General features: G+C 38.1%; 4 protein-coding genes across 4 annotated transcripts; 1 reads left to right on the top strand and 3 right to left on the bottom strand.

Moving 5' to 3' along the window:
* The first annotated feature begins 6 nt into the window (after window positions 1–6).
* Window positions 7–4,613, top strand: Hsc20 (iron-sulfur cluster co-chaperone protein HscB-like protein, mitochondrial). Its single transcript, XM_089868533.1, has 2 exons — window positions 7–670; window positions 729–4,613. The coding sequence occupies exons 1-2, from the start codon at window positions 218–220 to the stop codon at window positions 1,098–1,100; spliced, it is 825 nt and encodes a 274-aa protein (XP_089724659.1). The 5' UTR covers window positions 7–217; the 3' UTR covers window positions 1,101–4,613.
* LOC149692682 (insulin receptor-like) lies at window positions 1,125–13,486 on the bottom strand. The gene is made up of 22 exons (XM_089868478.1): window positions 12,460–13,486; window positions 11,719–12,012; window positions 10,783–11,337; window positions 10,335–10,516; window positions 9,914–10,262; window positions 9,706–9,853; window positions 9,411–9,631; window positions 9,195–9,327; window positions 9,074–9,127; window positions 8,771–9,003; window positions 8,537–8,707; window positions 8,254–8,467; window positions 7,801–8,155; window positions 7,624–7,720; window positions 7,376–7,524; window positions 7,145–7,310; window positions 6,967–7,063; window positions 6,670–6,883; window positions 6,523–6,587; window positions 6,309–6,441; window positions 5,798–6,222; window positions 1,125–5,494 (listed from the first exon to the last, which is right to left on the bottom strand). Exons 2-22 carry the CDS (start codon window positions 11,834–11,836, stop codon window positions 4,819–4,821), a joined length of 4,755 nt encoding a protein of 1,584 aa, XP_089724604.1. The 5' UTR covers window positions 11,837–12,012; window positions 12,460–13,486; the 3' UTR covers window positions 1,125–4,818.
* Window positions 13,487–13,677: 191 nt separating this feature from the next.
* Window positions 13,678–19,752, bottom strand: Mat89Ba (nucleolar protein 6 Mat89Ba). The gene is made up of 17 exons (XM_089868479.1): window positions 19,534–19,752; window positions 19,172–19,348; window positions 18,491–19,103; window positions 18,271–18,428; window positions 18,089–18,200; window positions 17,863–18,029; window positions 17,683–17,798; window positions 17,438–17,615; window positions 16,743–17,008; window positions 16,428–16,659; window positions 16,098–16,361; window positions 15,863–16,026; window positions 15,143–15,295; window positions 14,973–15,070; window positions 14,689–14,900; window positions 14,016–14,213; window positions 13,678–13,956 (listed from the first exon to the last, which is right to left on the bottom strand). The coding sequence occupies exons 1-17, from the start codon at window positions 19,600–19,602 to the stop codon at window positions 13,699–13,701; spliced, it is 3,435 nt and encodes a 1,144-aa protein (XP_089724605.1). The 5' UTR covers window positions 19,603–19,752; the 3' UTR covers window positions 13,678–13,698.
* An 85-nt stretch (window positions 19,753–19,837) lies between these two features.
* On the bottom strand, window positions 19,838–24,344 carry LOC149692684 (uncharacterized). The gene is made up of 3 exons (XM_089868493.1): window positions 24,193–24,344; window positions 20,824–23,022; window positions 19,838–20,721 (listed from the first exon to the last, which is right to left on the bottom strand). Exons 2-3 carry the CDS (start codon window positions 22,911–22,913, stop codon window positions 20,511–20,513), a joined length of 2,301 nt encoding a protein of 766 aa, XP_089724619.1. The 5' UTR covers window positions 22,914–23,022; window positions 24,193–24,344; the 3' UTR covers window positions 19,838–20,510.
* Between the last annotated feature and the right edge of the window lie 114 nt (window positions 24,345–24,458).

Here is a 24,458-nt window from a genome sequence, read left to right on the forward strand (position 1 = left end):
TGCGCACGACGCCCTGCCTTTGCCTGTACTAAATTGCGTTGCGTCCAACGTTTATGAATTCCACCTTTAGTCACTTATCATTAGTTATTAATAGACCTCAAGTTTTTTTGGACGAGATAAGATAGGCTTTGTTTTGTTTACATTTGAACAAGCAGACAATTTTTGATTTGAGGTTTCCTCCCATGCTGGTTTCAATTTCCAGCCCGAAAAACTTAAAATGAATTTAAATTATTTACGTAAAAGTTTAAATACTTTTAAATTTGGAATTAATTATGTCCGAAGTTCTTCTAAACTGTCTTCGATTGGCGCTTTTAAATGTCAAAATGAGATTCATATAGAATTTCCAAAACAGTCGAGGGTGCGAGCTAATGCAAATTTCGGTGGAAACTATATTTTAGTTAGGTTAATGTCCGAGAAAATAATCAAAGATAATTTAAATGACATTTTACCCAATCTAACTTGTTGGAAATGTGGTTTTAAGTTCCATAAACTAGAACTTACATGCCCTCAATGTGATAGTATTATTGATGATAAATTACTCTCGCGTTTAAACTACTTTGAACTCTTAGAGGAAGATACTAAATTTGATTTTGATAAAAAATCGCTAGTTCAAAGACTTAGAAAGGCCCAATCACAATTACACCCCGATAAAACTGTACAAAAATCGGAGGTAAAAATGATTAAAAAAAAAAAAAATTAAAATCATACAACTTAACTTTAACTTTTAGAGAGATCGTCAACATTCTGAAGTATTATCTTCTCTAATGAATAAAGCTTACGACACACTTTCCGATCGTATGCTCCGAGGTTTATACATGTTAGAATTACTAGGAAATCCCTTGGAAGAAGGCACCAGCGAAATGGAGCTGGGATTTTTAGCAAAAGTGATGGAAATTAATGAAATTTTATCGGAAGCTTCTGGACAAGACCTAAAAACAATGAGGAGAAATAATGAAGACGAATTAGAAAAATTGTATAATCAAGTTTCGGTTGCATTTGAAAAAAGTGACGTAAACGAAGCCAAGAAACTTCTAAGTCAAATCAAATTCTACCGAAACATAAACGACAAAATAAAAATACAGTTTTTACAATTCATTTGAGGCGATTGTAAAAATAATTCAATATTGTACAAGTTAAATAAAGTTTTACTGTCATATTGGCACTTGTATGAATTTACAGAACTTTAAAAGTCCAGTATTTGTTTTTAGTATAATATTACTTAATGTATATACAGGTTTAAAAATGTCGTTATCTCACAAACACGCAGGAAAAAAAAAACAATTTGGGAGGGGGGAGGGGCGATGAAATGTAAAAAAATTGGGGTGGTGGGGAGGGAGATGAAACAAAATTACAATAATCGACTGATTTGTTTTTTTGGAATAAAGATAAATTAAGTAAAATATGACTAATTCATTATTAATTAATCAGATGGTGTTTTTGTTGTTTTTCTTCACGATATTTGAAAATAATTCATTTTCAACGTTTTAATTGAAGATTAAATTTAAATCGTTAAATAGTTCGTCACACAAACGCATTACACTTTTCATTACACACGTATCAGCACCAAATTTTTAAACCATTTTCTTTTACGGAGGGGGAAGGGGGGGGGGACGCGACGATACTAGAAAAAACGTCATTTTTGTTATTGTTGACAACTGCAATAAAACCCCAATAAGTTCCGAAATTAATTAAGTTTAGTTAAACAACAAAAAAAAAAAAATTATTGGATTTATAATCTCGAATTCAGATATTGATCGTTCAACTTTGAACTTTGATGAAAAAATAGAACCTAAAGGCTTAAGAGAAAACGTAACTTTCCTAACTTGGTCAATCAAAATCAATAGGTTAAAGGTCAACAAAGCTTTGGACTTTTTTATTTTGGTTTTTTTGGTCGAATGTTTACGAAAAAAAAAATATATATATATATATCCAAATTTAAATAAAATATATGACTAGTTTCGTCAGTATTTCGTAATTGGGGGGAATCAGTTCACTCAGTTCAGCTCAGTTCGGTATTTTTTCTAAATCACTATAAACCAGGGGGGGGGGGGTCACTTAGTTGCGAGGAAATCGGGGCAGGGGAAGGGAAGTTGGTATCAAACAAATTAATTGATAATTAAGAAATAATTATTCACAACCACGTAACAACGTAAAATTTACAGTTGCACTCTTAAAAAAGTTTCTCCCCTTTTAAGAATGCGACTAATATGTATGTATATAGATAGCTAGCTACAAATACCGAAGCTATAGTATAAAGTTGATGAATAATAATTTTTACCATCCACTTGTTTACAAAAAAAAAAAAAATTATATATCAACTAGTTATTCGATATTTTTTCATTGCATTTAATAAAGCGTGTTTGTTTGTTTGTTTGTTTATATATATATATATATAATGGATGTTAATTTTTTTTTTCTTAATTTTGCATCCCTTATTTAAGTACCAACGGTATAAAAACAGCGTGACTTTTGTTGTATTGTATGTTTGTTGTTTCAAAATGTATATTATAGGGAAACGGGGGATCGGACAAATTTTTCTACTATTCTTTATAATATCATATTATTGAAAGATATTTTTTTGTTTTCTTATTGTTACACGACGACTACCAATTTTAAAACGATTTAGTTTTGTTTATACATGTCTCAATAGAAGTCCATTGTTCGAAGTAATTAACCAAATAATTATAGCTATATCACTTTTAATATTATAATTTTGGACACTCAATTACTAATATCTAATAAAAAAAAAAACAGCAGCAATTCTTAATTGCGTTAATTCAAAGACTATATATAATTTCATATCGCACCAATGACTGCAAAAATACCAAAAAAAAAAAGAAAAGAAAATACTTCGAACAATGGACTAATTTTTCATTTACAACAACCTTGCCACAATTCATTATATATTCACGATTAGAAAAATCCAATAATCACTCCAACGCATTGACAAATATTTGTTTTGTTTTTCAATTTGACAAAAAACAAAACCAAATTAAAAAAAATCCACTGAATTTCTGCCATATTTTGTTACTCAACTATTAAAAAAAAAAAACAAAAAAAAAAACATAAAAATAAAATTACTTTTCTACAATAATAATAATAAAAAAAGAAAATACTATCACAGACTGGAATGCGTTAGATCTTAGAGATTGGATTATTCGTATAATAACGTGATAATAATAAAATTAATAATAATGTATAATTTAGCAGAATGATGTAGGTAAAATAATTTGTGCCTTTTTACGTTTTAACTGCGGAGATTTAAATTATTTTAAAATAGCTACGCTGTTTGTTTGTTTATTTGAAATTATCTACGGGTATGTAATTTCCAGAGGGAAGCTAAACGCCTACGCGTAATGATGACGTAATATACGCGCCTGCCTCCTTTCAAATTCAAAAAGAATAATCTAGAAATTTCCATTCCATAATTTATTTCCTTGTAATGAATTTGCGTTAATTAGCATTAAGACTGAATTTAGTAGGAAAAAAAATGATGATACGAAGCTAAATTAATTAGACAAATTAACTTTAAAGCGACTCCACCATTTCATTCATCAAAAACTCGGATTTAAATATATTTACAAAAGTAAATATCCGGTACCAATCATTATCATCTAAGGATCATTTTTATCTTCGTATTTGTATAAGCTTATAATAGCAGCCATTATCATTTATCATTTTGTTTCTTATTATAGGGTATATTATACACGTTTTTATTTCTTATAGTCGAGCGATATGTAAGAGACATTAACGCTAATGGTGACGTCATTAAATCCAAAAGAAAGGTCAAGAACGGGGTAGAAAACAAGTCAATTTATCTCTAAAACATGATAAATCGCGATGGTACATCAGCGCCAAGGCCTAGGAAGGGTTTTTATCATTGAGTTGAGAAAATTACCACTAGAGTGGCCTTTCATCCGCAAGGATGTAGACCGAAATGAACTCTTATCACGCGCTTGTAGCGCCATCGTGGTGCAAAGAAGGGAACTAAAAGAAAAGGCGGGAAATTTGACTAATTTCAAGAATACATGTAAAAGGCGGAAATTCAAAGTGTCTTCGAGATGGCGACACCATCGTTTGATAAACTTGGTGCCTGTCCGTCCGTCCCATTGCTTTAAAAGTTGTCCCCCGTTTCCCCAATAGGCAGGTTAACGCAAAGGCCACTCTAGTTGTAATTTTCTCAACTCAATGGTTTTATCATGGCAATTAGAATGAAAACGACTCGTTTTTCCTTTCCCATTTGACACACGATCTTAGTGTTATTATATATGTAAAAAGGGGGGCGGGGCAAAGGGAAGGGCCATTGTTTTTGCGTTTGTTTATATATTTACAAACAATGACTAACAACGTTTCTGTATGTATGTGAGTGTATGTGTATGTGAATATATTGCGAGTTTACGTACCCGTTATGAAAAATATGATGAAAACAAAAAAAGTAAATAAAATGTAACGCAAAAAAGCTCTCTAGAGACGAAGAAAGTTGCTGCCTGATTCTTCTTCAGTTTAGTAAATAATGTTCCGTAGGTAGAAAGAACTTTTTAACTATTTACAAAAGTATTTCTTAACATGGGGGAGGGAAGAACGAAAATTCAAAAAAAAAAAAAAAACAAAAAGGAGAATGAAAACCAAAATATTTAGAAGAAAAAATGGAAGAAGTCGATGAGATTTTTTGTTTGTTTTGTTTTTCTTACGAAACAAATTTCATTTTCAGCCTTTTTGTTCCGTTGATAAGATTGGTTGTATATACTTTACCTTTAGTAGTTTTAAAAGTAGAATTAGGGAGGTAGGGAAATGAGGGAATTATGGATGGGGAACCGATCAACAAGTTGTAGTTCTTCCCGAAGCAAAATGGGCGTGTCCATTTTGAAGGCTGCCGTTTGATAAATTACTGACTTTACTTCCTTTACTTCCGTCGGAAGCGCCGTTATTGGTAGCCATAATTCTAATGGCGGGTCCGTTTCCCTCTTCCAACAACATAGCGTTGGCGGAACTCATGGGAAGGGCCGTTTCGCAAGCGCCGTCGCAAGTCCTGATACCGCAATTCAGGCAAACTCCGCCGCCACCGTTCCTAACAGCGTCCGTTCCCCCCGTTAAAGCGCCCCCTCGTTCGTCGCCCGCTCCTCCCCCGGAGGAGGTAGAGTTACTACTGACCCGTCTCAAAGGGTTTTGCAAACTAGAAAAGAAACGTGTGGCGTTTTCGCGGTCCGCGCAAAGAGATTCCCGACTGTTTCGAGACAGGATGGCAGCCGCGTTCCGGCATCGCGCCGATGTCGCGCTGGGTAAACTCGATTTTAAGGGGGTAACTGGTGTGGCCGCTTCAACATCGTCTTCTTCTTGGTTATCGGGTGAACCCGCTTGCGCCTTAAACTCGTGGTAAAATGATTTCTTCTTGAATTCGTCATGATCAATGTCGGTCAAAACAAATTCGATCATTTCCATGAAGGTAGGACGAGCTTTGGGGTTCTTTTCCCAGCACAGTTTCATCATGGTGTATCTAAAAATCATCGCGAGTTGACGGGGCAATTAGCCTTATTCCTGATCAGCGCCACCTACCCATAGCGGCGACTTTGAGAACTACTGTAAGCGGCAAGCCAATCAGATGTCGCTAAAATCTGGTGACGTCACTGACTGGCACTCTCGGGTCTTACCAAAAATGACGTCACCAGATTTTAGCGACATCTGATTGGCTTGCCGCTTACAGTAGTTCTCAAAGTCACCGCTATGGGTAGATGGCGCTGATCAGGAATAAGGCTAATTGACAACTAGAGAAAGGAAAGGACGGGGTACGAGTACTTACAGTTTCCTGGGACAGTTTTCGGGCATTTCCATAATATTTCCACTGATGACGTACTTCAGAACTTGTTCGTTGGAAAGTCCCTGATAAGGCTGAGATGATAAAGTGGCCATTTCCCAAAGAACGACGCCGTAAGACCAGACGTCCGATTGGTTAGTGAAGACGCCGTCTTTCAAGGATTCGGGGGCCATCCATCTGACTGGTAGTAATCCCTTGCCACCCTTTCGATAGTAATCCGTTTCGTAGATATCCCTGGTCATTCCAAAATCCCCAATTTTGACCGTCAAATTGGCATCCACCATACAATTTCTAGCCGCCAAGTCTCTGTGAACGAACTTTTTGGCCGCGAGATACGCCATCCCGTCGGCAATTTCGATGGCCATTTGAAAGATTTGTTTCAAAGTCGGAGGGGGACGACCGACGTTTTCCTTCAAATACAATCGACCAAACCATTTCAAGAGAGAACTAAACCCTTCCCTCCCCCCCCCTTATTGGTAAAGGATTATAAACGTACCGCTTCATCGGGACGGTGTGACCTTAAGTAGCTTTTTAAGTCCCCATTGGCCATCAACTCCATAATTACCAGAGTAGGACTTCCTTTTGAAACGACCCCCAATAATTTCACCACGTGGTGACAATTGAAAGCCCTGTTATCCCACGAAATCAATTTACAAATCAACAACCCCCAAGTATCGACAAAAGACAAAAAAAAAATAATCTCAACTTACTTCATGACTGACGCTTCTTGCAAGAATTCGATTTGTTCCCTTAGAGAAGCCGATTCGTTGACAGTCTATTCGGGAAGTAATTAAGTTGATTCCGTTTTCCCCCAATTATTCCCGCAGATCCCGAATGAAAAAATAAATGAATCTTACCTTAATCGCGCAAAGAAGATCAGGTTGTCCGGGAATCATATCAATGGCCCTTCCTTCATATACCATTCCAAATGACCCTTGACCCAACTCGCGAATTTTGGTAATCTTCTCTCTGGGTACTTCCCATTCGTCGGCTTCGTAAACTAATCCCGCACTCATGTACTCGGGATTAACGGAAGCGTATAGAATTCCATCCGCGATACTACGCTTCTTCCTGCAAAAACCGGGGCAAGGAGGACGACGAAAAACGTGTTTACTTACATTCTGGAAGTTTTCTCTCGAATGTTGTCAACCTACTTTTTCTTGTAAATGTAGTAACCAAAGAGTAAGGAAACGAATAACAATATTAAACTCAGGACAACCATCCCAATAATAAGTTCCGTTTTGGAACCCTCTGTTTAAAAGAACAATGTTATTATTGTCCGGAGCGAGAGACGCTAACTCAAGAGCGCTCAAAGAACGGTTGGGTCAGTACCTTCCGCTTTTAGAATTTCAAAGTCAATAGGACTGGTCCAATTGCCTTCGCCGTAAAGCGAAGTAGCTCGGACGCGTAATTTATATTTGCCAGCGTCCGCTTTTAAAACGGCGCCGCGCATTTCGGAGTATTTCAACTGAGAGACGCATTGAACGTGAACGTTCGACTATTTTTTAAGAAAAGTACATTAAAATAGGTGAAGAAAGGCGTCAACTCAAGTTGTAGACGAACCTTATCTTCGACACTAGTGTATTCCAAATGGTAGGTGACAATTAAACCATTAGGAGTAAGTGGTTCGTCCCATTTAACAAAAATACTGCCGTCTGACGCGTTTTCCCTTTTAGCCACTACCGAGCTGTCCAGAATCGTATCGGCCCCCGCTAATATTAACAATTAAAACAAAACGCGATGGTATTTGTTTGTTTGTTTGTTTGTACTCTTAAAACCCTCAAAATTAAACAAACAGGAAAAATAATTACCAAGAGGTAACGTTCTGGTGTAAACAATGGTTTCTGTACTACAAGGATCGTGAGCGGTTATTTCGGGAACCTTTGATCTATTTTGACAAGCTCGAATCTGTAGGCGAAATTAGACCAATTTTCACTTAATTTCCAAGGGAGGGGGGGGGGTGGCAAAATTTATAATTGAAAACTAACCGAAATGGAGTACCTAGTGAAATGGTACAAATCAACAATTTCTTTGACTCCTTGCCGTCTTTCATTATCCATCTCTTCGACCATAACAATTTTCGTGAATTTTCTTAACTGCGACGCGTTATCGTCGGAAGAATTCGCGGCTTCGGTCGTCGTTTCCATCGTAGTGGAAACGGATGGGGAAGTATTCGAGAAACGCGTTTCTTCCGTCGAATAAGAAGCCGTCGTACTGGTGGTTCGTACTAACTGCGCGTAAGTCAGGTTATTGGGTATGGAACGCGTCGTTTGCGTCCTGTTGTTAGTATTCGCGTCGATAACGGTGCCCATATCATCAAGTTGGTACGCGTGCGCGTTAGGACTGCGAGCGAAGAAAGAAAGAAAGAAAGAGATGTTTCCCGGGAAGTACTTGACGCGATTTACCGATTTACTTGAAAGTAAAGAGCAAAGAATACTCACTTTTTGATGTAAATATTATTGTGCAGAAAATCCTCGACTCTATTAACCATATTAGTTAGCGCTTCTTCCTTTTCTAAAAGAGGATTTGTGACGGTACAAGCGCAGCAATCTTTGGACGGAGTTTGATCGCTTTTCGAAGTTGCTTTTGTCGAAATACTTGTCGGTTTTGGTTCCTCGAATTCAAATTGCTTCTTAAACGTCGAAGGATGACGCGCTAACATTTAAAAATAAAACCAATCTTGACCTTTAAACGAAGACTCGAGACAAAAATGAAGGTACGTACAATCGATACAAAAATCGCGTTGATTAAGATATTCTTGAGAATCTTTTAATTCGATTCCCGTAATTATATAATAGGCCACTTCTCCTCTCGGTGTTTTGGGCGGTTTCCAAGCCACCATAATTTTATCGGGTTCTTTTACGAAAGCTTTAACTTCGGTGGGAGGTGATGGAGCTACGCGAACGATACGGTTCAGTTCCTTCAATGAACTACGCTCCCGTTTGACTCAAAACTTACTATCACTGGCCGTTGTAAAGTAAACTATGGTGCTTCTAGCTCCTCTGTTCTCCGTATCAACCGTATAAGTTCTGACGAAAACGGCGTATTGCGTAAACGGTTTCAAACTGGGTACCAGTTGAACTATCTGAGGGAATCGGGGCTGTCGAGAATTTCCTCTACCAGGATTGTCTAACGATGTACCGGGCTGACCGAGGCTACTACTGGTAGAAACTGTGTCGATAATTCGCCACCTAAAATCCCCCCCAAGTCTTCGTTAGCGACAAACGGGTTAAGGAAAGGACAGTTTGCGTCGAGACTTACACGTCAGTGCCACACGCGTCGCGTCCGTCCAATATCGAGACGTTTTTGAAAGGACTGATTGATAAAAAAGTTACATTTAGACGCGAGTACTCGCGTCAACGTCAATTTTTATAGGACTTACGCTTCTTTTATATGAAGAACGTAACCCAAAAGAGAGCGTTTGTCGGGCATACTGTTTAGAAAATTATCCCAAGCGAAGACGGCGTTATTGGGTCCTATCTGGTTGATTTCTAAATTAATCGTGGCCACGTCGCCTTTATAATAAAATTATAAACGTAAAGAAGAGGCGAAGATGATGATGATGGGAAGCCAAAACAAAAATGGACCGACAACTCACAAGCAATTTTATCTCCGTTGGACAAAGGAGAAACCTCAGCTGGATCGAGTGTTTTATTAACTTTGTAAACTTTATGATAAAACTTTTCGATTTCTTGGTAACAAAGTTTCGGGTTAAAATGAAAGAATAGCTTCCCTTTTTCGATGGTGAAATTTCGACCGCGACTTTTTAAATCCCATAGATGTTGTAGGTTTTGATTATCCGAAACAGATACCGCGTACCTTAAATATAAAAAAGGAAGGACCTTCAACGTCTGACACTTGGTCAGCCAAGTGATGAACGTCACGAAGCTTACTCATTTCGGTCCAACCTGACCCCTCTAATAACTTCCAAATTTTTAAGAAAATTCAAGGATATCAAAGGAAAAGAACGAGATATTTTCAGATAATGTTTGATTTCTACGATTGTTTCCAAATTTTTCTCCAATTCCTGGATAATATTGGCTACAAATGGAATGGACTTAAGCTCTAATTTTCATTGGACACCCAGCCGAGCTAAATTACCTCCACCGTTGATTTGAATTTGCAAAGATCCGTCAATAATAGTACATCCTCTCAAAGTTTCGGCATCTCCCACATTATCTATCATAATCCCTGCGCAAACTTTCGGACATTTTTCAGTGCAAGGAATACAAACGTGTCGATCTTTGGGATCCTCCGTATAATCGGAAGGACATTCCTCGACACATTTCCCATTGTTATTCTTCATGAACGGTTTCCAGTAAGCGCGCCTGCTTACTTCTCGAAAGTTATCGGAACCATCGCCGAGTCCGTCCAGGGAATTATCATTCCTACCTCCGGACAAACTCAGGTTCCGACATTCTTGCTCGATTAAACAACGACGGTCCATAAACTAAAAGGTTACGGGGGTGATGCTGTCATTGTTCTGGCCAACACCCTGGGGTCCGGAGGTCGGTTTACTTACCTCATAGGTGCCAAATGGGCACCTTTGACTGCACCTATTTTCGTAAACTACGTGAAGACAAGCGTTGCATTGATGGGCCCCACCTGTTCCGAAGCATCCTCCTAAACATTCTTTATTGCAGCAGCGCGTAGGATCATCGTTAAAACACGAAGCGTTGTTACGAGAGCAATTGTTGTGACAAACTAACGACATTTGACACAATTTATAATCATACGAATACTCCTCCCTGGATTTCATACCAGAAAAAAGACACTCCAATTACTCCGGAAAAAGTTTCCAACAACGATTTGAGAAACTCCGAGGACATCTTACACGTGTCTCAAAGACTTCTTAGAGACACGCCAAGACGTCTCAAAGAGTTCGTACCATTAACGCAATTTAGAATGGCCAATTGCGCCTTCTAGAAACTTCTTCCAGGAACAATTCTCGTGTGAAAAAAGGCGCGTACCTTTTTGGCACGTTTTACTATTCCAACATAATCGACAGTTAATGTCTCCGCTGGTACTTCCTTGCCAACACAAGACATCCTTAGGACAATGACTCGGACAAGTGTTGGGACAAGTATCGGGGTTCTTATTATGTCGAATAACATTGTGTTCGACCTCGGCCCTGAGAATCCTGGACCAATCGATCGTTTCCAAGTAGCACAAGTTAGGATTTTTAGTGATAAAGAGGGAACCCCTCAGTATGTCCGTCAGACTTCCGAGGCCAATTTCTTGAATGTGAAACATTTCGTAGACCACGATAGCGAAGTTGTGAAAGAGTTTGTTTCCTCGGATAACGGCGAGTCTGGGAAAAAGATTGGCCAGAGACAGTAGACCCGAGACTCGATACAACAACAGATGTCCCGTGATCTCCGTTAACTTTGGAAACGACAGATTAGCAAAGTCTTGCGACTTGGCGTTTTCTATTAAAACTATGCGAAGGTATCCTTCCACCACGGTGCAGTTTTCAAGCTTGGAGAATTGATCCACCGTATTTCGAATATCAATGTTGCTACAAGCTTCATTTGAGAGTAAACACCAGAGTAAACAAAAGCGCCAAACACTGCTCCAGGAAGGATCTACCGATCAACAGGGCTACTAGCAACAATATTCTAAGGAATCAACCTCGAAAGCCAAGTGCCAACGAATACATTACAATTCCCGAACTTGTCAACGGAAGAACTTGTAATGACACGTGGAAACCGAAGTTGACCTCGATTGCAATTCCTTGGGGGGGGGGGTACTTTTTGACAAATGCGTCAGAAATAAAGTTGACGAAATTTTGAGCTAGCTGTTTTCTAATTTAGGCGACCCATTTACGAATTACCTAACTCCGATGTGTTAGTAGTGACCCTGCTAGATCACGAAATCTGTTTTTAGACTAAAGGAATGGAGCGTACCTCTTTCTTCTTCACCAGTGGCGGAGACGGGTCTGCTAGAGGCGAGAAGAGACAACCAAAGAAGAAAGAAACATTTCCAGGTTGTCTTCTTCTTCCGGCCCCAAACTGAGGCCATCATTCAGCCAGACTTAATTATTCACCGTCAACAAAAAAATCCCGTCTCAATATTTTAACCGTTAAAAAAAGAATTTGAGACAAAAAGGGAGCAAATTTTAAGGTACAGAGCTGGCAAACCTCCAAGATTAGCCAAGATCATAGATTCTGGGAAGCAGTCGCTTCAAAATCAAAATTGCCCTGCGAAAGAATGTTAAGATCGCGAGATATAAACTTTTGTAAAATGCAAAGAGACACTAAACCGCGGGTCAAACTGATTACAAATGCGTAGTAAAATATCTATAAGGATTCAAACAAAAAACTAGGAACGTTTTTCACGGTAACGGCTACCACATATAGATACATTGTACTATTAAGAAATAATTATCTTCAGAGAAAGTTCAGAAATGTGACAAAAAAAAAAAATTCTTATCTCTCTGTTTTATCACCTTGTTTGCGTGCTACATTTTGAAAACAAAACTCTTTCGCGGTCATTAGAAATGAATCACTCTTTGGAAAGGTACACGATCTATGTTCTAATATCACCATTTAAAACGCGTATTTAGAATAACATTAACCGAAAATTTGGTAAATAAAAATAATACGTAACACATTAAACAATGAGTGCAATGAGTGTTTGAGACTTACCAGCATTTCCAAGCTGCGCCAGTTGGGAAAGCGTTTAATATGCCGGGACAAGGTTCATATTCCATTAAACTATTGTTTTTAAGTCCATTCGTATTTACACAAAAGACTTGTCGAACGTTTCTTTGATAATGTAGATTAAGCTTACATAATTCCACAGTACGGAGTGTAGATATAATCCAGTGTTTCAAAGCTGGCACGTTATTTTCGTTATTATGACAGTTCAACACGAACAAGGTTAATTAGTTTAGGTTAATAGTTCGATTTTAATCAGATACGTGGCACAAGATAATTTAGAGTAGTAAAAACAAACGTTTTATTCCGTAATGGGTAAATGGTTTTGTATCGCGTGTTATTTGGTCTTGTTTGTTACGAGAGCCAAGGCTTAGGTCTCGAACGGATGCAAATTAGAATGAAGCACTCGCGGATTGACACTATTAAGAGTTCACCGTAGATCAGATTTTCGGCTTTTTCTTACTATTACGGTGGTTAGAACGAGGACCGAGGCTTAAATTTCACTTTACAACGAAGACAAGGGGCTTAATTATTCGTCGGATATCAATTAGGCCTACGAAACACAACAACAGAATCAATCATTACAACGCGCAACGATGAGTGTAAATACCACCGCGTTCCCATTGGTCGAGGAAGCTACCGCCACAAGCTGGATTCGTTCCATTGAAGAAAACGGGGTGAGAAGTTTTCTTCCCCCATCGGCTAGGGAGGGACACAATACTATCGGGGAGGGCTGAAAATATGCCCCTTCTCTAGAAAATTCTCACAAAAACAAAATTGTTTACCCCAACGAGTTCGTGATAATAACCCTCGGCCGGGGGTTTAACGTCTTAAAAAACGATCTTATTTCGAAACTGACCAGTCGAACCTCGTTCTGTGTCTATCGAACGAATCTTTATTCATTTCTCGAAAATATCGGATAATCATTTGTCTGAAAACAACAACACCTCCTCAAGGTTCCCGGACTGCGGCACTTTGGATCGGAGGGCGCAATTTTTTTTTCTAGTGACGTCAGAGGTTGTTTACAACTTTTCGGCTTCAAAGCTCACGTTGGAGAAATGGAGGGAAGGACGGCAGACTATAGGGGGGGTAAAAACGCTTCCGGATAGGGGGAGAGGGTACAGGGCGTGGGAAAAGGGTTCGCGCATGCTCCGTACGCTTCTGACGTAATATGGCGCCAAATTGAAAACAAAATTAACAAGGAAACATTTTTCGAAAACACTTTATTTATACAGCCCATTTTTCGGACTTGGTTTTGATACATTTTACAAGTCCGGTTCCTAAGAGGGCAAAGTCCTCTAAAATAGCCTCTACATCGGGCAACATGGTTGTCAAACCTTCCATACTTCCTGAATTTGGTTTTCGGCCATTGGCACTCATGACCTTGAAAGGTCGCGCTTCGAAAGCTTTAGGTTTCCAAATAACGCCGATATAATTCCCGCCAAAATTATCGTGGAAAAATATGGCGAATTGATCATACATTGCCTAAAATAAAATTATTTACAAATTAGGCCTAAAAAGGTTTACAAAATTATTAGGCTTACCTTTAAATCTCTGATGTACAAGGCAACTGTGTCGAAATTAACAACTGGCAGCACTTCATCTCCGGATCGAAGATAGTTTTCGCAACTCGGAGGTTTACAACCCACAACAGGGTTAACTGAATAACATAATTTGGGGTTTTGATCCGCGTTTAGGTGAATTATGACGTCATAAACGTCCAATGAAGGCCTGAAAATCAACTAAAACAAAAATGAAACTTCAATAATAGTAATTTAATAACTAAATAAATATTTACAGAAGTATATAATACTTCTCTTCGGGAGAAGTGTACCACCACAAAGCGGGGTAAGTGTAACGTCATTCTTCCCAACATCGGAACATTTAGAGCAAGGTTACTAAACCGAATCACATACACGATAAATAGTTCCCTCATCATTACTCTATTAGCGTTTAAATATTTAGCAAGACGCATGCGCTTGTGCATTTTGTCCCACGTCAAGACAATCAAGGTTTGTGGGATGATTGCTGGGGATTTAATGCCAAACAATTATAGAATTCACCTTACGGTGCGATGTCCATTTGAACTTAGTTTGATGAGCAGGAAAGCAAACTAAAAGGGTACCTCGCCTGGGAAGAATGACGTTACATAACTAAAGCTGCATTAAGAGGATACAGAGTGGCATCCTTCTTCTATTATCCCCTTCTGATATTTACTTTATAATCATTGTTGTCTGGACTATTTATTTGCGAGCTTAATTGATCAAAGGCCGCCTTAGCCAATAGAGTAGTTCTATGAAGAACTGGTCCTTGGGGCATTTTGGTACTCCATATTGACTTGTGTCTCTCATAAGGAGTGACGATACACATGGGAGGCAACGTGGTTCGATTTGTGGTGAACCACGTTAGGATTTCCGATAAATCATCCTCTTTTGGGGGGAAATTTTGATTAATTTAGTTCCTTCCAAGACATTGATTGAACTAAACACAAAATTACTTACTACTAAACTTATCATTCAAGTTCAATATCAAAACATTAGTTTTCCAATCGAATTTCGCCAACAACGATAAGAATCTTATAAATCCCGTCAATGTTGAACTAAATCCGATATTTAGTTACTTCGTAATTATAGTTTAAGTTAAATTAAAACGAACTTTCGACCTTTCGTACCTGGGTGGAATGAAAGGAGACGAATCTAAAAATAAATGCGCGACTAATAATTCAACAACAACTTCCGGGAACTGATAACTAAGTAACTGCGACGCGATCCATCTTTTAGCCAAACGTGAGACGGAAGAAAATAAAGGATATTGCTGTTGTAATCTATAATGGGGTTTTAATTTCAATTACAAACTAACTTGTCTTAAAGGGAGGGTGAAGTTGAAAATCAAGTGATTTTTTATCGATTCTTCTACTAATTATAAGACCAGTCTGCATAGTGAAACATTAAGGAAATACAGTTTCCGAATGATTTTAAAATTCAATTTAGGTTCAGATTTTAAGGATAATTTTAAAGAAGGACTGCCGACCAATCGCGTAACGCCCTGCCTTTTTATTAACAAAATTCTCATGGCACGTTCCGCGTTGAATGAAATTTATCACTAGATTTGATAAAATTAGGCGCGCGACGTGACAATCATGGCGTGAGACATGGAGCGTGCCACGAGAATTTTGTTAACAAAAAGGCAGGGCGTTACGCGATTGGTCGGCAGTCCTTGTTTAAAATTGTCCTTAAAATCTGAACCTAATTTGAATTTTAAAATCATTCGGAATTGGTATTTCCTGAATGTTTCACTATGCAGACTGGTCTTATAATTGGTAGAAAAATCGATAAAAATCACTTGATTTTCTACTTCACCCTCCCTTTAAAGAGGTTTGAAAGTATCTTACCCGTGAAGAGCGCTCGTTAATTGAGGTAAAGATTCGGTTTTGTATTCCAATTCTAAAGATTCCTCGGTAACTCTATTTTTAATCATTCCATCCGGAGTTTTGTATTGACGCATTAAGTTGATTTCTTTGCGGCAAGCGATAACCAATCTAAAGACGAATCCGTCCTAAAAACAAAATTTATAATATTATAAACAAACTAGATTAAATTAAATAAATATCGGTTTTAAAAACGTACCTTAACAACATCAACGTGCGTTGGATAGACGTTTGTAGTTAAATAATATTGGCCTGAAAGTAATTCCGCCAATTTGACGTAAAACGCCGCCTTGACGCGCAGTAAAGCATCCAGATCTTCCGGCCATTTACCGCTGTTTTCCATTTGAATTATTACATCATTGCAGGCGACAAAAGGGGGACACTTTGAATTATCTTTATTGACTAACGCGCAACGATTTTGCGTTAAATTTGACCTAAAATTTGTTGGCAATGATGGAAAAACCTACAACAAACGAAAGATAATATTTAATATTAAAGTACTTGGGGTAATATTTCTACTTTTAATTACCTCCGCGTATCTAAAAACGGGGGAAATTCCTTGAATTCCGCTGATGGGTAATGGAAGACTATCCAACTTCCTTAACTGTTTGGATAAGGAATCGAAACTTCTTATAACAGCTAAGGAAGCTTCCTCCCCGGTTCCGTACGCCTGCATTTCTTTAGGTAAACGAATATTAGCTACAGAAAGCAAAGAATCCAACTGGGAGTTTGTGAATTTTATCGTTGTTACTTTCAAAAACCTAATGATTTATAATTATATATTATATATTAAAAGATGATTGTGAAATAAAAACATAATGGTGATAAAATTTCGAGGTGGCACCTTTGTAATAAATATTTCACAATTTGTTCGGTAACTCCGCGTTGAGCCGCCAGACAATCGGCTGGCCATAAAACGGCTTCGCAAATGGTTCCATCTTGGAAGCGTCTCAAATCGGCTTTATCCCCCCAAAATGTTCGAAATTCCGAAGCTTCCGCGGTATTGGCTTGAGGGCCTTTTTCTAAAATACCATTTGAATATTCCTGATTCAATAAAACTCCAAAAGTAACAGTCGAGTTGCAATTTGGAGCTTTTTCATTGATTTTCCACTGTTTGAAAAAGTGGAATAATTAAAAAGCGCGAACTAACTTTAATTAAACCAGAAGTGAGATGAGACTAGAAGTACTGAGCTAACCAAATTGTTCACTAGGCGAAAGTGAATATTCTTGATAACACACCAACGGTTGGCCCTCTAGTGGCGGTTTCAGAATTTCCCCTCCAAAACGTGAGACGCTCGCGGTGGTAGACGGCTGAACTAGATTCAAGCACCCGCGTCCGTGTTTCGCCGCTTTAGGTTGAGGGGAAGGGGGTAGGAAATGTTTTTGGAACTCGACCAATTTTTCTCTCTCTAGCGTAGGCGCCATTGAAGCGGCGTAAAATCCTCAAATTTGTTCACTAATGCCAGGATCTATTACCAATGCTAGAGCCCTTCACTTCTAGTCTCATCTCACTTCTGATTAAACTACCGTTAAAAATACCTTAACGGCATCGGGAGGTTTAGGAGTGATTAAAAGAGCCCTTTGTCCAAGTCCGCGCTTTAGAATATCATATATTTTAACAGATACTGTTGGTTTAGAACTACCGGAGTAGTTAAGTAATTCCTTTTTAAGCTGCTGATCGCTTATAACCTTTTTCCAATCGTGTTTATCTTTAATACTATTAAATTTAAATGATCCTTAAGTTATTATACAAACTTCAAACCTTAATTTAACAAAGTACTAACTGAATTAAAGTGTCAAATTTCACGTGAAAGGGAACTGGAGTCATAAATAAAGCGTCAAAACTATTTGTCGAGTTAGAATTCAAGAGACGCGTTGATAAATTAGCTTCGTGTTTAAGCTGAAAAATTTGTTTTAAATCTTTTATAGTTTTCCTAGACGCGAGAGGTAACCTTTTCGCTTACATTCAAGTAATTTCCTTCACTCATATTTCCGCAAAGATTGTAATAACCCGTTGGATCAATGAAAACAACTTCGAAAGCGTCGTGAAAATCTTTCAAAGTTGGACAATTCGCGTCATTATTTTCTTCTTCGTTAAATAAAAGGCCTTCTTCATTCCATTTTGACTGAGCTGTATAACAAGTTTCATTTAAGTACACTATGTTAATCGCGCTAATGCGTGTAACATACACAAAGCGACAAGTACACTTCTAAGTACTTGATAACTGCTCATAAGTTTAAATATCTTTCGATTTTTAATCAAATACGAAATCAAAAGCATCAAGGCAAAATTGTTAAAGCTCTGCAATGCAAATAATTATTCAAAATTAACTATGAAATTATATATGGGATGACTTAAAATTAAAATTTACAATCGAGAGGTTTCTTTGATGCAACCAAACTTTAAGTAACAAAATTCCATCGCGAATTCCGTCAGAATCTTCAAAATCATTTTTAAAATGTTCCGTCAGTTCTTGAAGAGTCAGATCTTTTAGGATACTTAGGTTATAATGCGGAGTTGGCGATGTTTCTATAACATTTATCTTAATCAAGAAACTAATCTGAATTAATGATGAATCAATATAATTTTACCGGGAATATCGTCATCTGTTTTGCCATAAAACCATGATGGTCTTATATTATTACGTTGGGGTATAAAACGATTAAGCTTGAAACACGCGGACGCGGGAACGGGAATTAGTTGCGCGTGGAAATGTTTTCCAGCTTTTCCATTTGGTTTTAGACACAAAGTTGGTCTGTTTTCATCACCATCAATGTAATTGTAGCTCATTTCCTCAATTAACTCATTATTTTTCAAATATCCTGCTATGTAAGTTAGATATTGCGCCCGTTTAAGAAGATAACGGTGGTTTAAAGAGTCGCCATGCTGCCAACATTCCTTAGGGACTTCTAGGATTACGTCAACCTTTACGTTTGGCCCCAAAGAAGTTTCCAATTGGTATGATACGCCAACTTCAACATTGGTTGGCGGAACAAATTTAAAAACGCCATTAAATTCTAAATGATTCTCCCCTAATCTTAATGGTACATGTGTTTCTAAATCTGAACTCCATTTGACATCATTTATCTGAAACGTTTCTGATTGTGGGATATTTGCGAGCGCGTCTTTAAAGTTTAAAAGCCATTTATTAAAGTGCGATTTCCATTTCGGTTTAAGTTTAACTTCTTTCAAAAGTTCAGTTGTCTAAAACATTAAACAAATTAGGATCCGGTGTGTTTGATTAAAACAAGTTAATTAGTTTAATTATAAACCTGTAATTTAAATAAACTGGAATGGAAGAGAGTTTCTGCTTCATTTAAATTGTTTAATTCTTCGGCTGTTGGTTGTTTATATAATTTTCTCGAGTTTAATTTCGGTTTTTTCCGAGAACGTTTTACACCTTGATGACGTTCTGCAGGATTTTCATCAATATTCTCTGGTTCGGAGCCCTGTGAACATTTATCAAACACAAATCCCCCAATGCCAAAGTTAATTTCTCAAATGGCATTAACCAAATTCCCAATTAAACCACTTTATCACGAAAATCGCCACAAACTCAATTATATTCAACCCACCACGTGTTCCCCACAAAATTTTAAAAACCCGCATATTTTGACCAAGGCTTAACACTAACCTCTGTTCCTGAACTTTCTACCGATTCCTCATTTAAATCCTCAGTCTTTTTCGATTGTTTCCTCTTCATGGTACTTTAATTGATAATAATTAACTTAATTTTTGTTAATATTTACGCAATTATAGGTTTAAAACGCGAGAAACGCAAAGGTAGTTCGACGTCAGACCAGGCGATGGATAAAAGGGTCTGATTGGTTGTCATTGACACTCATAGGAGGGGGGAGAAGAAATTGCGGGAATTTCAAAACAATGGTTGAGACGAAAACAACTGCAAAGTTAACAAATACAATTTGAACGCGTAACAATTTTTTTTAAGATAAAGGCACAAACAACAGTTTAATCTTCACGATGAAACTTTTCTATTTACAAAATAATTATGTAAATACTTTACAGAACATGATAGGAATTCTCAAGTTATATTTTCTCTTAAAAAAAAAAAAAGAAAAAATGCGATTAAATAAAAGCGAAATAATTTTTACTTCATCGAAAAACTTACGTTGACTTAAAAAATAAGATATTATAACTAAAACAAATCGTCGCAAACGAAATAAGACTAAACTAAAAAAAATAATACGAGGCTTACAACAAATAAAGAGAAACCTAACTAAGTAACAGAACCTCGAGGGAGCGCGATCACCAAGATATATTCTTTTTCTTATAATTTAAAACATTTAATTGGTTCGTTAACTAACGCTTTAAATAAAAAAAAATTAACTAAACAACTCTGAACGAAATTAGTTTCGTTTGTTTGTTTTCCAAGACTATTATATATATTTGTACGTATTTATACGTAGTATGATACAGTTTTTGATCCTAATACAATAAAATTTATGCAAAAAGGGATTTTATCATTTATTTTTTTTTTTTTTTTGGTTAATTTCCTTCATGACGTCAAATTCATTTCGTATTAAATTTTAGTACGTTTTGTTAGTGTTGAGCCTGGTTGGCACACGCGTGTTAAAAGTTTAATTTTGGTTTTCAATTATCTCCAGCCACGCTAAAGTCTAATCTGGACTTTTTAGCGGGGGAAATCAAGGATTCGTCGCCGTAATTGTTTTCCCTCATGTGTTTGTCTTTGTGTTGAAACATATACGTTAGATGCGGTAAAAAGCTTTGTAAATCCGAAATGGCTAATAGAACATCGCCGTTCGAAGACATCCCTTGACAACTTAAAGTTAGATAGTGCAATCTGAAAGACGGGAAGGAAGCGTTTTAGAAACGGGAATGATATAGTCGCGAGTTAGAGGACGTAGTAAAGGGGGTTTGCTTGAAAATGTAAAAGGGTAATTACCCCGTTCCATTATAGAGTTGTACGCCCAAGACGTTTTTGAGCGCGAAATGACAGTTCTGTAGGGAATTATGTGTGGGGAAGAAAGTCTTCTGAACGAGGGATAAGGCAGTCACCATAATCGACTGATATTTATAGGGCTCTAGATTGGTGGCCGAAATGACTCTTCCGTCCACTTCCAAGCGTTGCAATAAATGAGGAGGGACCATCTGGTGGTGGTGAGACTGTCCCAAACTACCGCTTCCGGATAAAATCCCGTTACCAACCAGCTTTCGGGAATCGGGGGAAGGCGGAGGACTACATAGATCAATGTACTCGCTCTGCAGGGCGGTGTGGTGAGCCAAGGTGCCCTCTAAAAGGCCCAGCGGCAAGGAAGTAGAGACGGGAGTCGGGGTCGTCGAAGCTTGTAAGGGAGACGATTGCGGCGGAGTCGGGTAATGATGTGGTGGTATCACTAAACTGCCCGCGTTCATTTTCCGACAAGCGTCTTCGGTGCTCGCGTACCGACCGAGTTGTAGATTCTTCAGGGATGTTAAAGACGTCATTCCATTTGGGAAACCGATGAAGCCGTCGGGTAAGCCGGAAAAATTATGGAAAGCCGACGTTTCTCCGTTGGAAATTAAGTTACTCGCGGCGCTAGCGGCTTTCCTATGAGAGTCTAGTAGCGCGGACGACGCGTTCGATTGGAGAGGAGGCGGTGGCCGACTTAAGCTTTCCAAAGAGGAGGATGACGCCATCGCGCTTTGACTGGAATTTATTAATTGTCGACCGGCCCTAATCAAGGGAGGTGGTCGCGGGAATAAATTATTGTTGTTCTGACCGGGGTAGTAATTGTTTTTAATCGCGGACGCGCTATTTCGATTGGAGGAAACTTTGGCCATGGGTGGCGGCTCCATGTACCGGCTACTCGCGAAATCCGGTAGAGTTTCGTTCATTTTTCCGGCGCTACTACAAGCGGCCGTTACACCGCTCATCCTGAGACCCTCGGGAAGAACGGCGGAGTTCCAATAACTGGCGGGGGCCGCGCGCGTCGAGGAGATTTTTGGTGAAACTAATTGCTTGCCGAGCGCGGCCATGTTCTTGGCGGATTGTTGTTGTTGAGACCACGCGTCGGATGATCCCGAAATTGGTTGATTGGCCAAGGATAAAGGTTTCTCTTCTATATCAACGATTTTGCCACTCATGAGATCTTGCAGTTCCTCAACGGGGTATAACGTGGATCCGGTTTTAATTTTAAGCGTATCCAGTCCCGTGACGTGACAAATAAATTTCAAATAGGCGACGTCCCAGTCTTCCATGGGCGACGAAGACTTGGAGACGAACATGCCTTCCGAGAGGAAAGCTTCGGGAACCAGTTTCGTCCCTTTATTCACCAGATAGGGGCTGAGTATCTTGCCATTAATTTGGAGTATCCCGCATTTCCCTCTGTATCGTTCTGATCTGGAAGTTCTTTCGGGGAAAAGTTTGGCTTTGCACACCTCTAGGTAAGCTTCGAATTTGATGGCGTCCGTCACGGAGACAACGACGTCTTTGATAGTTATGTGGGCCAACCCAAAACGATGATCGCTGTGAAAATCGTTGATTTCGTTCAAGAGTTTCGCCTCATTTTCCGTCACGTAATAACTTTTAATGTTCGTCGAAGTAAAAACGTGCCATGGTAACAGTTTTGTGTATTTGGATATAATCTCGCTTTCGACGATACGGACGGCCACGAATTTTTCCTCGCCGCGCAGGATAAAGGGCAGATTATTGTCCCCGATAACCACCCATCCAAATTTCCCCATGATACTGGAAAAGTCAATTTCTGCGGATTCATCTGGGACAGGGGGAGGCGCTTTGTTCTGGGATATGACGGTAGGGGTGGTGGTGGCATTTTGATTGACGGGCGTCCCTGTTTTATTATTGTTTGAGCTCGACTGAATCACTTTCGCGGGTTCGGATCGGGAAGAAGGTTCGTGGTTGTCCGTTTTTTCCTTTTTGACTTTAACTTGTTTATCCGCGCTTTCATCAGTGCTGGTCGTCGTGTCTGGGAGCTTTTCTACTTGAACTCTGGGAGTCCTTTTCAGGTACTTGAGCAGAAGATTTTCGGCCATCTTATTTCCATTTTACTATCGCCACCAGCACACTAGATTTACTTCTACTTGGCTGACACTATTTTGGTTCAACATTGACCCAAATTGACTTTCCATGGTAACTAAAACCCTGAGGAGGACGTTATAATTTCCTATTATCTAACCGAACAGTAAATGAAAATGCACTCCTAAAATGTAACATAAAAACAAGACCTGAAACCGTTTTCAAGGTCTAGTTAGGTCAGAAGTTAACTTGGTAGCATTCTAACAGTTTTTGGACCATCAAAGGTTATTTTCAATGTCAAATTATTAAAAACGCCCTAAAATCTTTGCCCTTTCATTTCTACAATTTAAAAAACGCTAAAGGCAATAACAGTGATGCTATTTGACAGGTATTGTTTTCTGGAGCTTTGAAATTAAAGTAAACACTCTTCCTTCCATGCAAACTAGTAATTTACTACCTATATATTTTATAATACATAATGGAACTCGGAACAACAAGTACTTCATTACTAAGCTTTTCAAGGGCACGCATATTTGTTAGTTCATTCATAAAACCATGATAAAACCCACTGTAACTATACTTAACGAAGCACTGGAGTACAACTCCTTAAATAGAACCATGCAAACTAGTAATTTACTACCTATATATTTTATAATATATAATGGAACTCGGAACTACAAGTACATCATTACTAAGCTTTTCAAGGGCACGCATATTTGTTAGTTCAATCATAAAACCATGATAAAACCCACTGTAACTATACTTAACGAAGCAGTGTAGTACAACTCCTTAAATAGAACCTAAGAATGGCTTCAATGTTGAGACTTATTATCTTACATATTCGTAGAAACTTTAATTTTTGTTTTTATATTTAAACTGCACTAAGTTCGGATTAATTATACATTTAAATTCCATTAAGCTAGGATTAATTATGACATTTATATAGTGTTCAGGATGGCAAATATTGATATTCAATTATCCATAATTGATTTATCAGCAACAAACGAAACAAAATTTTTAAGAAATCATCGGGGTCTTTTAGGGGATTTGATTAAATGTTTAATTAACTTTTAAAGTGACTTAAACATTAGGCCGAGCTTAAACGAAATACTGAAGCCTAGGCTTAAAAAGAAGCCAAATGTTTATCAATTTTATCTATTTTTGACGTGCTTATTCAAGCAGCTAAGCCTTGGTTTTGTATACAAAGTCGTAGGCTAAGCTAAGCCTAATACGAAGCTTCCTTCTTCCGTGCCCCGAATTAATTATTATTACGAATTTTAAGGGAAATAAACTTACCGAAACGTTAGATGAAATTCTTATATCCCTAAATCGTCATTAAACGCACTACTAAATTGAAATTAAACTCAATTTAAACCTAACAAAACCCGCCTAAACGAATCCCAGTTCATGTAATTTTTCTTTATATTAATTTTTTAGGCTTACGATTCAAGAAGCCGCATTTTTGAGCCAATAGAAGGCGCTGATTTGCCCAGTTTGATTCAGTTCACTTCATTCAGTGGCTTGGTTTCTGTTTGGCGGGATTTTTTGAGTCCAGACTTTAA

This window comes from Phalangium opilio, unplaced genomic scaffold, assembly GCF_054372755.1.
Source record: "Phalangium opilio isolate 3A_F unplaced genomic scaffold, DU_Popi_V2 ptg000024l_1, whole genome shotgun sequence".
NCBI lineage: Eukaryota > Metazoa > Arthropoda > Arachnida > Opiliones > Phalangiidae > Phalangium > Phalangium opilio.

What these genes read in the sequence shown, in the direction of transcription:
- Hsc20 (XM_089868533.1), top strand. Translation starts at nt 218, where the DNA reads ATGAATTTAAATTATTTACGTAAAAGTTTAAATACTTTTAAATTTGGA. An exon ending in AAACTGTACAAAAATCGGAG is followed by an intron (nt 671 to 728) that starts GTAAAAATGATT and finishes TTTAACTTTTAG; the next exon opens with AGAGATCGTCAACATTCTGA.
- LOC149692682 (XM_089868478.1), bottom strand. Translation starts at nt 11,836, where the DNA reads ATGATGGCCTCAGTTTGGGGCCGGAAGAAGAAGACAACCTGGAAATGT. An exon ending in TCACTAGGTACTCCATTTCG is followed by an intron (nt 7,721 to 7,800) that starts GTTAGTTTTCAA and finishes TTTCGCCTACAG; the next exon opens with ATTCGAGCTTGTCAAAATAG. An exon ending in ATCTTCTTTGCGCGATTAAG is followed by an intron (nt 6,588 to 6,669) that starts GTAAGATTCATT and finishes CTTCCCGAATAG; the next exon opens with ACTGTCAACGAATCGGCTTC.
- Mat89Ba (XM_089868479.1), bottom strand. Translation starts at nt 19,602, where the DNA reads ATGAAGAGGAAACAATCGAAAAAGACTGAGGATTTAAATGAGGAATCG. An exon ending in TTAACGAGCGCTCTTCACGG is followed by an intron (nt 15,296 to 15,862) that starts GTAAGATACTTT and finishes ACCCCATTATAG; the next exon opens with ATTACAACAGCAATATCCTT. An exon ending in CAGACAACAATGATTATAAA is followed by an intron (nt 14,214 to 14,688) that starts GTAAATATCAGA and finishes TTTTTGTTTTAG; the next exon opens with TTGATTTTCAGGCCTTCATT.
- LOC149692684 (XM_089868493.1), bottom strand. Translation starts at nt 22,913, where the DNA reads ATGGCCGAAAATCTTCTGCTCAAGTACCTGAAAAGGACTCCCAGAGTT. An exon ending in CAACTCTATAATGGAACGGG is followed by an intron (nt 20,722 to 20,823) that starts GTAATTACCCTT and finishes CCCGTCTTTCAG; the next exon opens with ATTGCACTATCTAACTTTAA.